Source organism: Podarcis bocagei (assembly GCF_964188305.1).
Source record: "Podarcis bocagei genome assembly, chromosome: 3".
Lineage (NCBI taxonomy): Eukaryota > Metazoa > Chordata > Lepidosauria > Squamata > Lacertidae > Podarcis > Podarcis bocagei.
Window position 1 is genome coordinate 59,579,646 of NC_138127.1, and position 14,524 is coordinate 59,594,169.

The 14,524-nt window shown below is 45.5% G+C and overlaps 1 protein-coding gene across 2 annotated transcripts in view; it reads right to left on the reverse strand.

Moving 5' to 3' along the window:
* Positions 1–14,524, reverse strand: part of FRMD1 (FERM domain containing 1) — a 62,485-nt gene that overhangs the window by 29,290 nt on the left and 18,671 nt on the right. The window contains exons 1-2 of one of the 2 annotated variants that reach the window (XM_081188246.1): positions 8,200–8,305; positions 7,676–7,874 (exon numbers count right to left, since the gene is read on the reverse strand). In XM_081188246.1, coding sequence (XP_081044372.1) covers positions 7,676–7,771 — 96 coding nt within the window. In that variant the 5' untranslated portion in view covers positions 7,772–7,874; positions 8,200–8,305. Of the gene's footprint in view, positions 1–7,675; positions 7,875–8,199; positions 8,306–14,524 lie in introns of those variants that run through there. The other variant, XM_081188245.1, reaches the window with a different exon arrangement.

Below are 14,524 nucleotides of genomic sequence, written 5' to 3' on the forward strand. Positions count from 1 at the left end.
AGGAGTTGTTTAAGATTGGGTGGCTGTCTGTAGGCAATGAAAGGTCTTCCTCCCAGAGCTTGAGAAAGAGAACTGTCATTGTCCAGGAGAGGTTGTAGATCTCTGATGATGCGTTGTACTGTTTTAACTTGGGAGCTGTATGTGATGACTAGAGGTGTTCTGTTATTTTCTTTTTGGGGTCTGTCTTGCAGCAAGTTCTCTCTGGGTATCAGTCTGGCTCTGTTGATCTGTTGTCTAACTTCATCTGCTGGGTATTTTAGTTCTGAGAAGGTTTGCTGTAGATCCCTTAGGTGAGAGTCTCTGTCTGTAGAATTGGAACAGATGCGGCTGTAACGTAGTGCCTGGCTATATACAATGGACTGTTTGGTATGTTTGGGATGGTAGCTAGAGGCATGCAGATATGTTTGTCGGTCAGTTGGTTTGCGGTATAAGGTGGTGTCTATGCGCCCATCCTGTATTTTTATAGTAGTGTCCAAAAAATGTATTTCTTGCATAGATTGATTCATTGTAAGGTTGATTGTGGGGTGAAAATCATTAAATTTCTGGTGAAAGGTGTCCAGGGTCTGTTGACCATGTGTCCAGATGATAAAAATATCGTCAATGTATCGCAGGTACAAGAGAGGTTTGAGTGGGTAGGAGTTCAGAAAACGTTGTTCTAAATCTGCCATGAAGATGTTGGCATACTGTGGGGCCATGCGGGTGCCCATTGCTGTGCCGCTGATCTGAAGAAACAGGTCATCACCGAATTTGAAGTTGTTGTGGGTAAGGACAAATTGGCAGATTTTAGTGGCAAGGTCCGCTGTGGTTTTATCTGATATGGTGTTCCTTATAGCTTGTAAACCATCGTTGTGTGGGATGTTGGTATACAGAGATTCCACATCCATAGTAGCTAGTATAGTATTGTTGGGAAGATTATTTAAAGATTGTATTTTCCTCAGAAAATCTGTGGTGTCACGTACATAGCTGGGAGCATTGATGGCATATGGTTTCAGAACAGAATCCATATAACCGGAGACACCCACTGTAACAGTGCCAATACCTGAAATGATGGGGCGTCCTGGATTTCCTGGTTTGTGTATTTTGGGTAGAAGATAGAAAGTTCCTGGTCGAGGTTCTGTTGGTGTGTTGGTGAGGATCTGTTCTTGGATGTGGGGGGGTAGCTCCTTAACAATCTTGTTTAGTTCTTTCTTGTATTCTTGTGTGGGGTCTGAGTCCAATTTTGTGTAAAAGGCGGTATTGGAAAGTTGTTTGTGAGCCTCCTGAATGTAGTCAGTTTTCTTTTGTAGTTGTTATTGTTTTCTTCCTTTTCATGCTGATATTTTGATTTAAAATTTGGTTGAATTGTGTAATGTTTTATATTATTGTTCACTGCCTCAATATATGGGATATATACCCACATGCTTGTGCAAGGAGGAAGGGGGTGTGGGGAAGCATATAGGTTTGAAAAATGCCGAGAGATGCATGGTTACTTGGATCTAAAGTCCACTGCATAAAGCCAAGTGACAGAATTTCAACTTGGTAGAATGCAGTCCCACAAAACCTCCTGCAGCGTTAGGAAAGAGAATGGGAATATCACACAAAGTCCCTTCCTTATCAAGATGTGGATCTATTCATGAGCTTCTTGCATCCTAGTCAGTTAATCTCCCTTCCAGGAATTCTGCAAGTATTAATATAGATCTTCACACACTCTGAAATGCAAAGGGTGATGCAAGTCCCACTTCCTTATTCCTGGAGTAGAGGAAGAGCTAAGAACACAACTCTGGCCTCAACAAGCCTGTGAAAGATGCACTTTCTATGTCCTGGGATGCACTGCAAAGCCTTCTTGGTCCTGCATGCTGACCCTTCCTAGTTTTTATGGACAAATAAACCATGCACAAAGTAGAGCCTTTTCTGTTCAGCCGCAACTTGCCAGAACTCAGTTCTGGCACCTCTCAGGTGGGTACCATTGCCATTCTAAGAAAATGAGGGAGGTGTTCATGGTGAGTTCCGGCACCTCTTTTTCTAGAAAAATAGCACTGGCACAAAGTATTTTAATCCTTCTGGAGACACTAAACCAATTCTGTTCCATGGGAAGAGGGAGCTGAGGAGGGAATGAATCGGATAAAGAAAATGGTTCTATTTTAAGTAGCCTTTCAAGGGCCAAATTTAATGCTACAAAGATGGGGCATGCAGATAAAAGAACTCATTTGAGAAATCAAGATTACCTTCTTTAGTGGTAGCACCCTCTGAAAGAAGAGCTACTGGGACACAGATAATCAACTAGGGACTTACTTGATGGAAGTTCTGGTTCCAGTACTAGTAACTCGTGTGCACCCCAGGACATAGACAGCTACTGCCACAAGGAGAAATATTCAAACCACTTCTTATCGTGGCTGCCTTCCTGCCACAAACTGTGATGCGTGCAGCAACTCACAATAAAGAATGAGAGTGACTTTCACCATACTATGGCTACCTCCCTCACAATGGAACATAGAAAGCTCTCTTATCCAGAGTCAGACCTTTGCTATCAACACCAACCTTCCCCACCTGCTACACCCTCCAGATGTTGCTGACCCATGCTCAGAAGCTGTAATGTTTCTGAATACCAGTTGCTAGAAACCACAGGAGGGCCTTTGTGCTCAAATCCTGCTTGAGGGTTTCCCACAGGCAACTGGGTGGACATTGTGAGAACAGGATGCTGGACTGCATGGCCCATTGGCCTGATCCAGCAGGCTCTCCTTATGTTCTCATTAACTCCCATCATTCTATCTACTGGCTAAGCTGGCTGGAGCTAATGGGAGTTGTAGTCTAAAACATCAGGAGAGCACGAGGTTGAGCCATACTGACTGACAGTGGCTCTCTAGGGTTTCAGACTTCCCTAGCCTTCCCTAGTGATGCGAGGGATTGGACCTGCAATCTTATACATACAAAGTATTTGCACCACCTTTAAGCCCAGAAAAAATAGGAAATTGCCTCATATATGAAGCTCATGATCAGCTGCTGACCATGAATGACTAACTGCAGGAAGACCACTGACATGGCCAGCAAGCAGATGAGAGGAGCCTCTCCCTGCTATTTTGCACGTACCACACTTGATCGAAATTGCCAACAATCGACAGAATTCAAGCCCATTTGAGCTGCTGATTTCACTTAAGCTCTTAGCAGCATGGTCTGGGTCATTGGTATGCCCATTACGTAACAAGACTGTTCTGAAATATTATAGACCACTGTGTTGATGCCAGAAAACTAGAGCATCCTAATCCACCACTCACTACGCCAAACTAGATTGTCTTGTTTTAATGAAGACACTTCGCAGCAATATTTTGGTAATAACGTATGTATTGAAAAAATGGCACTCTATGGGGGAAAAGAGTAGGGTTGCCGTATTTCCAGAACTGAAAACCCAGACAGAGGTGCATTTTCCCCCTCCTCTGAAACCTGCCTGTTCCCTCACTGCCTTTGCACGCACCTTCTCTGCTGCCCCTCCACCTCACAAAATTCTCCCTCCAATATCGCAAGCAAGATTTATCCCTCCCTCCCTCCCATCTACCTGGCCTGTCCCCTGCTTCCTCCAGCCTCGTGAAGCCACCACCCTCCTCATGGAAGCAGCACCTGTGCACTCCATGCTCCACTCTTGCCCGCAAACCACCACCACTGCCTTTTCGCTTCGCAGGCTTGCCAGTCCATGGGGGGGGGGGGCGCCCTTGGATGCCCAGGCCTCTGGATGACAGCATGCAGCCGACCTCGGCATCACTGTGGGGGCTGCCGCTGCTGCCGGCAATGTATTCTACCCCCATTGCCATACATCCCGGTTTCCCCACACATTTTGCCAATTCCGGAACACCGTTTTTAAGGGCAGAATCCCAGATTTGTCCGGGAGACCCCGGATGTGTGGCAGCCCTAGGAAAGAGAAGAACCTAAAAGAAGCCCTTAAGTCCCAGGAGATGAATGAATCAGACTAATCCAAGGGACAGTTTATTATAAATTTCAAGTCTTTCTCTACCGAGTTCCATTTTTAAAAGCCAGCCCTTTGGCGAAGTGTCATCTGTATACCAAGTGACTCTCCCACCACTTAGATCTTTGATGGAGTGCTGTACTTGCTAGGTATAATCCACACTGCAGTATGTCAGTCGGTGCGTAAGTTCAGGGTCATCCCCTTCCTATCGCTCACGGAATCTTTCAAGAGCTCAGGAATCTCCTGCTCTTTAATCCGAAATGGGTTGTTTTGACAAAGTGCCCAACCATCAAGCAAGTATAAGCTTAAAAGTTTAAATCGTGAGTTTTCTTCCAATTAATGGGTTTCTTCAAGCTACTGCCACAGCAGCGTGGGAACCATATTTCTTGAACTCTGTGGGTGCCCTTTAATCTGGGGGTGGGGAGGGGAACCGCCAGGAACCTGCCCTCCCAAGGTCAGCCGCATTGTGGTGCTTACCGGGAGGGGTGCGGTGGTGGGTAAGTTGTAACAGTTCGGGTGTTGTGGCAGAGTCAGCCTGCCATTGTTCCCACCCCAGCCTCCTTGCTACCTTGGATCTTCCAGTAAGCAGAGAAATGTGACTGACAGCAGAGCAGGTGCATGGTACCACCACTCCCTGCTTAAAACCTTCTCCTAGTCACGTGGGGGGACAAATCCCCAAGTGGCTTGCAAATTGTGCTAGGCACGGTCAGTTATATTCGCCTTTATCATGGATTTAGCATCCTTGCTGGGAAGAGCAAGGTTCACGGCAAAGACCCACACGATCAACCCTGCCAACATGGCTGGGTCATTTAAATTTTATCCCAGCCCCATAGGATCTGCTCTTGCAGAAATTGCTCATATCTATTAGGAGCTTGTCCACACGTCTGCTTGTACCGTGCCTAGAAAACATGATTCCGAGTGGTTTCCTCCTTGCCCCACTCCTTTCCCAGGGTAAACCTGCTCTTTAGCTTTGAATTGGAACAAATGGCAATCCGTGGAGAACCTGATTGCTGTTTGCTCTGATTGAGCACTAAAGAGTAGTTTCCTCCAAGGGACAAGAGGAAGTATGGATAAGCCCTAGGAGAACATTTAAAGAATGCTGGGTGTAAGGTTGTTTGTGTGAGTGTCACACACACAAGGACTGCCCAGTTAGAAATAAACAGATGCTAGACAGCTTCCTATTTGTCTGTCTAGATTAGTCATGTCTACTCTGACTGGCACTGACTATTCAGACCTTAAGCAGAGGTGTTTCCCATTATCTGCTACCTGATCCTTTTAACTGAGGATGCCATGGACCTTCTGCATGAAAAACATGTGCTCTATGGTCCCTCATCTTGAAGTAGACTGGCCCCAACCAGGGCAGTTCCAGAGCACAGATGCTTACTGCACCAGTACTGGATCTCACCATGGAGAAACAATTCCTATGCTCATCCATGGAAGCAGATGAGACCAGCTCATGGTTAAATTGATCTGTTGCAGGCAAAAAAGAGATTATTGTGGTAGTGGTGACAATGACAATTCTGTCACTGCTCTTATGACTAATAAAGAAAAATGGCCCAGTGGTGCATCCCTCAGCTTGCTAGCTAATAGGTTTCAAACTGTACACTGAAGGGCAATATAGTCATGAACATTTAACTGATGCACATGGACTTTGAGGCTGCATACACATGACTACTTACCATGTGATCATTGCAGCATGTATGACAGAACAGATGAGCTATCCCAGTAGCTATCCTAGACAGATCCCTTCAGAAATAATGGGAGTTCAATTGCAAGTAGAGTCTTACATAATGGCTGTCACATCAGAGGATTGTAGGAATCCACCCCATTCTGTTAATCCCCGTTAGTTCACTATTGGGGTCCACATGGGACCTGGTCTGCTGTTTGTACACTACCCCCCAAAAAAGCTCAAGGGCTGAAATAATTGGATATTTGCTGAATCCATTCAAGACTGTAGCTGTATACCCACCAGACATTTAAAACACCTTTAAAGCTTTTTTCTTCTTCCAAAGAATCATGGGAACTGTAGTTTACCCATCACAGAACTTCAGCTCCCAGGATTCTTTGGGAGGGGAGGGAATGTGCTCTAAATAAGCTTTAAATTTATGAAATGTATGCAGCCTGACTTTTCTTTTCCCTCTATTTCTGATGTTCAGGCTGTGCATGCCATTGCTGATGTATGCAGAACAGCCTACCCACGAAAAGAAAGGGGCATCAGCAGGCTTGGTGGGAATCCTGAGGTTTGCAGAAGTACAAAAAATCATTAGAAGTATGGGAAAAACACCTAACTGGGAGGCGGGGATAGTCCCATGGGAACTGTGTGCACTCAATGGGCATGGAATTCTGGGTGAGCATGGCTGGAATTCTGGACAGGAGCACTGCAGACTGCAGGATTTTGTTGCATTTCCAACGTGTGCTCCCTTGGCCTGAAGCGAGATGAGTGCTGCACCCCATAGTCGCCTTTGGCTGGACTTAACGGTCATGGGGTCCTTTACCTTTTTTTTACTATTCCAATGTGTTACTATTCATAAAGATTGCCTATGCTAGACTGGGCAGAAGGTAGACTGAGATCTACTAGTCGGTCTCTGGGTGATTTGATCAGCAAGGATTTCTGACCCTCTCTTATCTATCACAAGCAACTCCCCTGCCAGTGGAAAATAGGATGACATCCAAATAATACCCCTTTAAAGGGCCATGTTACTGAAAAACTGAGTGGGATAACACAGAATAACCCCTTTGATCATTTACTTTGAACATATACTGTTCTATTTCCCTCCAGAGGGGACTTGAAAGTGATGGAAACTTTATACCTATCAACAACAAAAGGCTTTCTAATAAGCTTTCTCTTCTTTATAGGTTGTTGTCACTGTTGTTATTATTGCAAGCCCGGTTTTATTGGCCAAACACATGAAAAGGAAAACAGGCAGTTCTATGCATGGAAATAAATAGCTGGCCTTTTCAAATACAGACCCCCACTAAACAGGTGCATGTTGCATAAAAAATGTGAATCTTGAAATAAATCTGAGCCTAGTAAACAAGACTACTTTTTGTTCATTGAGACATGGATTGTGAAAATCAGGAAACTGCCCTTTTCTCTTTCTTAAAACAGATAAATAAATAACGGAGCCCTGAAACTAATTCCCATTAACATTTTGAAGTGTATAAAAGCTACCACAGACAGTGAAATATATCATTCTTTACTTTAAATATTGGGGCTAATAATTAACATTTAATAGTCACATTTCTGTAAGGGTCTGTTTTAGGGAGACTTTGCATAATATAGCGCCACTTATATTTTGCCCCATATTATACTAGGAGACAATACTGTGCAAAATATGTTTCCTAAACATCTTCTGTGTTGGAAAAACCAACACAAATGCCTGAGTTAGCAGACAGATGTGTGTCTTTACTCATATGCAAGTGGACCTTTGGTTTTCAAATGCTGTAAAACCATTAGGGAAGATGAAAAAGAATTTAAGAAAAACAGTCTCTGGTCATCAAATGTAACAGAGTTCCTAAATCCACAGAAACAGATCCTTCAGCTAGTCTGGTCCTCTTCTTTTGGGAAGTAGGTACTGACTTGGGTAAATGGGATGATCTTTATAGATAGCTTCTTGTTGGTAAGCTTTCTGTAAACAAAAGACTTCTGAGGCTCCGTTTTACCACTCTCACAAGCTACTCAAATACATTCTTTTGCGTCATTCATGCTGGTTTCCCAGAAGGCGGCAAGAATAGACTTACCCCAACCATCACATTGAGCTGGTCTCGGTTTGGCAGGAGCACGCACATGTTTCTAAACTCCGGTGGCATCTTGTTTTGCAGAGCTTGCTTGCTCATTGCAGAACCGGTTGCAAACTTCTCATACCCACTCCGCCAAGTAACGATGCAGCAGCCAGAGTCTCAGGAACCAAGCCAACTCCTCTCTCTCTATCCTCCGAACCTGAGAAACACAAATCCTTAAGAGTTTGTTGTTCAGGAAAATAAAGGTGGACGTCGTGAGCGGCAAGAAGCCGATATGTTAAAGCAATCTCTTGAGCTTCATTCTAATAACCAGCGCTAACAGCCAAGCGTCTCCCAAGGCTGCATTCACTGGGGCAGAGTCATAAGTAATTCCAGCATTAGTCAGCTCTTTCGACAATTAACGGCTGGTTACACTGGGCTCGGGAGAGTGGCACACATTCCCTTCTCCTGAGTCATTAGCCTTGTCCCCCTCATGCCAAGTATCACAGTCCAGGGTTTTGTTTTGCTTTGTGGATTTGTCTCACCTACGTGGGCAATCAGCCCTCAAAAGCACATTCTCCCTCATCTGAGTCACTGGGAAGTAATGCAAAGAGCAAGGGAGAATAGGGAGAGGGGATCCATAGAACACCAGGCACAAGATTATGAAGTCAACAGTAAACAGAACCACAGGATGGGCAGCTTTCCAAAAGGTGAATCAGGAGGGAAAACACCACACTCACGTGCCTTTGTGAGTTAAGGAGTATTAGTAAAAGTATGTGGGGAGGAATTTATTTTTTTAAATGTCAGCACAGAATGATTGGAGATGACACTGGATCTCGGTGGAAGTGAGACACAGAGAAGGTATACACCATGCTGTCTAATAAGCCATTGCTGCATTAGTGTTTCTCTGAACACAAGATGCCAAAGGGGCCATTAAGTGGAGAAGAATTATTACCCACACACCTTGCTTGCATCTGGCTGGCTACATCTAGAAACAGGATGTGAGACTAAGAGGACCTTTGGTCAGTTGGGTGGCCAATGTTTCCCATGTTACAGAGGAGAGCCCTATCTGTGAAGGACTGTCCAGTCCCAGCCCAGTCTAAAGATACAAAGAACCCTAAGAAAGGAGAGCAGGAGAAATCTTGAAGTTGCCCACCAGCTGTTAGCATTTGGGCAGCAGACTGAGAAGCCACAAGGGTCAGTCTTTCTCACTCCAGTGTGATGTACTGTATTCAGTTTAAGGTAACTGTTTCAAAATTTGCATCTATACATCCACATTGGCATACGCTCCTTTAATTTATTCATTTATGTTGAATAAGAGTCCACACCACCTTTCAGGAATGAAACCCTTCTCCAGGCAGTTGGCGTAACACTGGGGTAGCCCATGTGGTGATCTCCAAATGTTTTGGACCTCAGCTCCCATCACTCCTGGCTACTGGCCAGGCTGGGACAGGTGGGAGTTGTGGTCCACAGTGTATGAAGACCACCACATGGGCTGGCGCAGGTAGAATATCTCAAAGTACAACAGTAAAGTGCAATAGATATTACATGAAAACATTCCGTATTATTAAAGCTAGTGACCAAGAGCAGCCCAGTGTTAGAAAACACAACAAAATACACCACTATGCTAGCAAATCCCCACATATACTGTATTTTTCGCCCTATAGGACGCACTTTTTCCCCTCGAAAAATGAAGGGGAAATATTTGTGCGTCCTATGGGGCGAATGCAGGCTCCTTGGCTTCAGCGATAGCAACGCGAAGCCTCCAAAGCCTGCGCTCCGGAGGCTTCGCGTTGCTTTCGCTGAAGCCAGGAGAGTCTGCTCTTTGAGGCTGGCGGTGGGGGAAAGCAGCGCTTCCTCCCACCGCCAGCCCCACAAGCTTGGGGGGCAGCGGGAAGGCATGCAATGCCTTAGCGCTGTTCCCCGACCTGGCTTTGAGGCTGGCGGTGGGGGAAGCTGGGTCGAAAAGCCCGCAGGAGTCGCACGCTCTTTAAAGGGTGCGCGGCTTCTGCGGGCTTTTCTATGAGGTGGGGGAATTCCCTCCCTTCGTAGAAAAGCCCACAGGAGCTGCGCACCCTTTAAAGAGCGGGCCGCTCTTGGGGGCTTTTCCCCGAGGAGGGACAAGGGACTGACTGGCCGTTTCAGTCCCTTCTCCCTCCTGGTCGAAAAGCTCGCATGAGTTGTGCGCGGCTCCTGTGGGCTTTTGCGGGAGGTGGGGGAAAAGCAGGGAGAAGGTATTGGAGTAGCGCACAGGCTGCGTGCAGCCTGTCCGCTGCTCCCAGAGCTGCGGGGGGGGATCATATTTTTTTCCTTGATTCCCCCCCCCCCGAAAATTAGGTGCGCCCTATGGGCCGGTGCACCCTATAGGGCGAAAAATATGGTAGTCTGTTCATGTAAACCAAGGTAAAAGGTACAAGTTTTTCAAGACAGCTGGAAAATATCCAGGGACAGGGACTAGTGTCATGGGGCAACTCTATTCCACAATTGTGGGGCCACCACCAAAAAAAGCCGTAGCTCATGTGCTTGCTAGGTTAACTTCCTTTGTGAGTGGGCATTTCAACAAGGCTTTATTTGCTTTAATGTAAATCTGTCCTGGCTGTTGATCTTGTTTTTTTGGTGATGTGGAAGTGGTTGCCTTTTTGGTGTGATAGAGCAGGGCCCAGGCAACTCCATGCTTAAGGCTGACCAGTGAAAGTCTTTCTGGTAGTGGGGAAGGGGAGGAATTATGTCAGATCCACAGAGAAATGCAAGGACCTTCTAATAAAGGAAAAGCAAAACTCCAGGGTCAAAGCAAGCTAAAGGATGACAATTTTGAAATGAGACTGTCAGGGAACTGCCATCGGAGGGACAGGTGGTGGAAGGGCTCACGGAGGTTGGGAGAGACCCAGCAGCGGAAGCAGGAACCAGCAGGGGGAGAGGTGGGTCTCTGAGGGAAAGCGAGCAAGAGGGAGGGCTCAGGGACACGTCCAGCGAGAACAGTGGGGAGGTTTCTGGACCTCCCATAGGGAGACCCACTCCTCGCCGGAAACTGTCACGCCGCGAGTCCAGAAGACGTGTTTCCGTTAAGGAGCTTTTATGTTGGAAGCGATTCCGAAAGCAGCCACTGTCGGAATCTGCGAGTGACTAAGAGGAGCCATGTCTGAGGGGCTCCGTCACAGACAGAGGTTTGTGGACTTGAACAAACTCTGAGGGACTACGATTTTACGCACAAGCAGCTCATCATCCCATCACAGAGACATTATGTAATCATGTATTTTTTTGGCTTCACCTAGCTGCCATTCAACAGTTGTTAGGATAAAACAAACTCTGAGCAAACCGTGCTTACGGGCTCAGTAAACTAGCACATTGAAACTCATTTTCACCATGCTGCCTCTGGATGTGCCCAATACTCAGACACAAAGAACAAAATTCTTAATATTGCAGGTGAGCATGTCATCAATGCTGTTTTTACAGCAAATGCAAACACCTGCCCATCACTTTTGTGGCTCATATTTATAGGTTCTCTCTAAATAACAAAAATATGCCTTGGAAGCTCCCATACCACAGCAAGCCCTGAGTTGATTTCGTAGTATTGGGGAAGCTGTGTGCTCTTTTGACTGTAAATAAACAGAGAAAAAATCTGCTAACCTAAGGACAGAAGGATTCTGTGCTCTGGAGTTAAATAATTTTGTAGGTGATTTCCTTTGCTTTTATAATGTATCTTGCTAGACCTGGGAAATTTCAATAAAAGTATGGAGGCCACAAGGGCGATGGAATTTCTTTTTCCAGACACCCCTTTCCACCCTAGTAAGAACATTCTCAAATTGCTATGAGTAAAAATAGAAACATAATAATAAAAACCTAGTTCTGTTATATTTTAAGTGATCTGATTATAGTGTTATCAGCCACATGTTATTAGGAGAGTCTATCCAACATGTGGCATGAATCATTAAAGGCTAGCCACAACAGTTAAGGGAAGAAGGAAAGTAGGAATAATGTCATTTAGTAGGGGATGAAAAATGGAATTATAACTCGCCAAGGTTCCTAGACTTCACTTACAGAGAATCAAATTATAGGGATATTAAATATATGGAAATCATATTCCTATGGCTTTTGTGAATAATAAAATATTGTTGAGGTTGAATTGTGAGGATTCTCACTAAAATCAGCAGGGCATTCTAGATGAGCAACATCTAGAGACCACTAGAAAGAGCTGAGGTGTCTCCAAGTTGTTTATCCAGACTACAATGGAAAGAGGCCACTGGCTTTTTTTGTTATTCCTAGTGATATTTTTCTAGAATAGGATGTGCCAGCACTCACCATGATGCCCACCTGAGAGGTGACAGAACCGAGTTCTGGCTGAAAAAAAGCCCTAGTTATCCCTTATTCCAAAACATTACAATCCTCCAACTCCTAAAGAACATAATGGACATCAGATTCCATTGTTGAGAAATGCCTCCTATTTCTGTAAGGTGGCTCTGGTAGCTCTCTCTCTCTCTCTCTCTCTCTCTCTCTCTCTCTCTCTCTCTCTGTATGTGTGTGTGTAGCATTTTTTTATCAATTTGACAAAAATTATACACCACTTGATTGTATCAAAACCTCTCAAGTGGTTTACAAAAACTGATCAGGGAACCTTGTTCTCTCCCTCCATCAAGCTGAATGGTGCTAGTAGCAACAGTCATTCTGGCAATATAAAGGTAAAGATAAAGGTACCCCTGCCCGTACGGGCCAGTCTTGACAGACTCTGGGGTTGTGCGCCCATCTCACTCAAGAGGCCGAGGGCCAGCGCTGTCCGGAGACACTTCCGGGTCACGTGGCCAGCGTGACAAAGCTGCATCTGGTGAGCCAGCACAGCACACGGAAACGCCGTTTACCTTACCGCCAGTAAGCGGTACCTATTTATCTACTTGCACCCGGGGGTGCTTTCGAACTGCTAGGTTGGCAGGCGCTGGGACCGAGCAGCGGGAGCGCACCCTGCCATGGGGATTCGAACCGCCGACCTTTCGATCGGCAAGCCCTAGGCGCTGATGCCTTTACCCACAGTGCCACCTGCTGTGGCAATATAGAAACTCTAAATCGGTGGCAGGATGGGGGGGATGCCACTTCTGCTGGGCTCTTCTTGTCCCTGCTGGTTCTTGTAATGAGTGTGACTTTACTGCATCTTGAATTTCCAGGGTGACAGCAATCAAATCAAAGAAGACGGGGGAGGGGAGCCCAATAAGGAGGTAAAAGAGAAAGGAAGCTTCTCATGCCCTGTTATATATAGAAGGAAGCAACCACTGCCGTTACTGGACTGTATATGCACCTTGATGGTAGCTATTCCTGCGATTAAGAGAGTATTTCACAGTATTGATGCAATACCACAGCGTAGCTAATTCATGTTAGCCATGGGCAAACATGCATAGAGATTAAGGTTCTCAGCATTCTCAAATCCGATGGTGTAGCTGTACCATATAGTTATAGTGTGGGTGTGTTATCTAAAGTGTATACTATGCCATAGTGGAGCTGAGGCACATTGGTCATGGACAAGTATCTCCATGTGAACATGAAGGTGATCTATGTTCTTAGATCCTGGGGAGATCAGAGACCCTGGTCCCCTTCAAAACATGCTGTCTCCTACCAAAAGGGTGGCATCGGAAAAGATGGGTGTGGAGGAGACAGATAGTAGCTCCAATCTCTCCCCAAAATTCAGCTATTTTATGTTCTGCCAGAGCTCCAAGATAGTGGAGAGTATGGAGATCTCTCTAGTTCCCTTTTCCTATGGGATTGTCATAGAAGATTGACAGGTTGGGAAAGTGCAGCACAGAAGCTGCCTTATACCATATCAGAGTGTTGATCCTGCTAGCTCAGTACTGTGGTTTGGGAGGATTTCAAACAGGGGTCTCCCCCACCCCTACTTGGAGATGCTGGGTGTTGAACCAGGATGTTCTGCATGCAAAACAGGTGCTCAGGACCTGGCCTCCATGCTTCTGACTTTGATGGAGCTCTGAAGACAAACAATGGAGGGGGTGTATCACTGCATTTATTTTACCCTTCCTCTAATCCACTTGGATGAAAAGTTTAGAATCACATTCCCCTATGCAATCAACACCCCTGCTTCCTCCAAGAAGATGAAGATGAAACTCTTGATGAAGTGGTTTAGAAATCTTTTTCCAAAAAATGAAATAAATTCTAAACAGGTGTGTGCAAATGAAACTGCACCCCTGTGCTTTCCTCTACCAAACTGGAATGCAACTTTGAACGTCAGGTGTCTGTGTCCAATTTTGAGCAATTTCCACTTCCTGCCGCAGCCACCTCTGTCCATCCCATGATTTTCTGGATGGTGCCCCAATCTTCCAGAGTGACTTTTGGGGTGTGCAAAGGGACAGGAAATCTCCCTTCTGGAAAACCTCCTTCTTAGGATCCAGTACATTACCTTGCAGCCTAACGTACCTCAGAGGCTTGCTATCAAATGGGATAATTCCATAAGCATCATCGTGGGATCATGTGTTGGATAGAGACATAGAGTAACAAAAACAACGGGTTGCTGGATTAACTGATGTGATGCAGTGACATTAAAGAGGCTAACACAGGGGTGGGGAAACTGGCCCTCCAGAAGTTGCCCCATCTGTCTCAGCCAGTGTGATCTATGGTCAGGAATGATGGAAGTCATAGTCCAACAATATTTGAGGGCCAAAGGTTTCTCATCCTTGTGCTAAGAGAAGACACAAATATCCTTCTCTCTCAGCATGGTATACAATATAATCTATATAGTTCATTAAAAGCAAATATCTAAGTTAATACTACAGTATGATGAAGCTCGGGCAACCAACCAAAGAGCAGTGCAGGTTTGCAGAATTGGATTGTGAACCTGGAGACAAAGCACACATACTTATTATACGCAGATGGTGT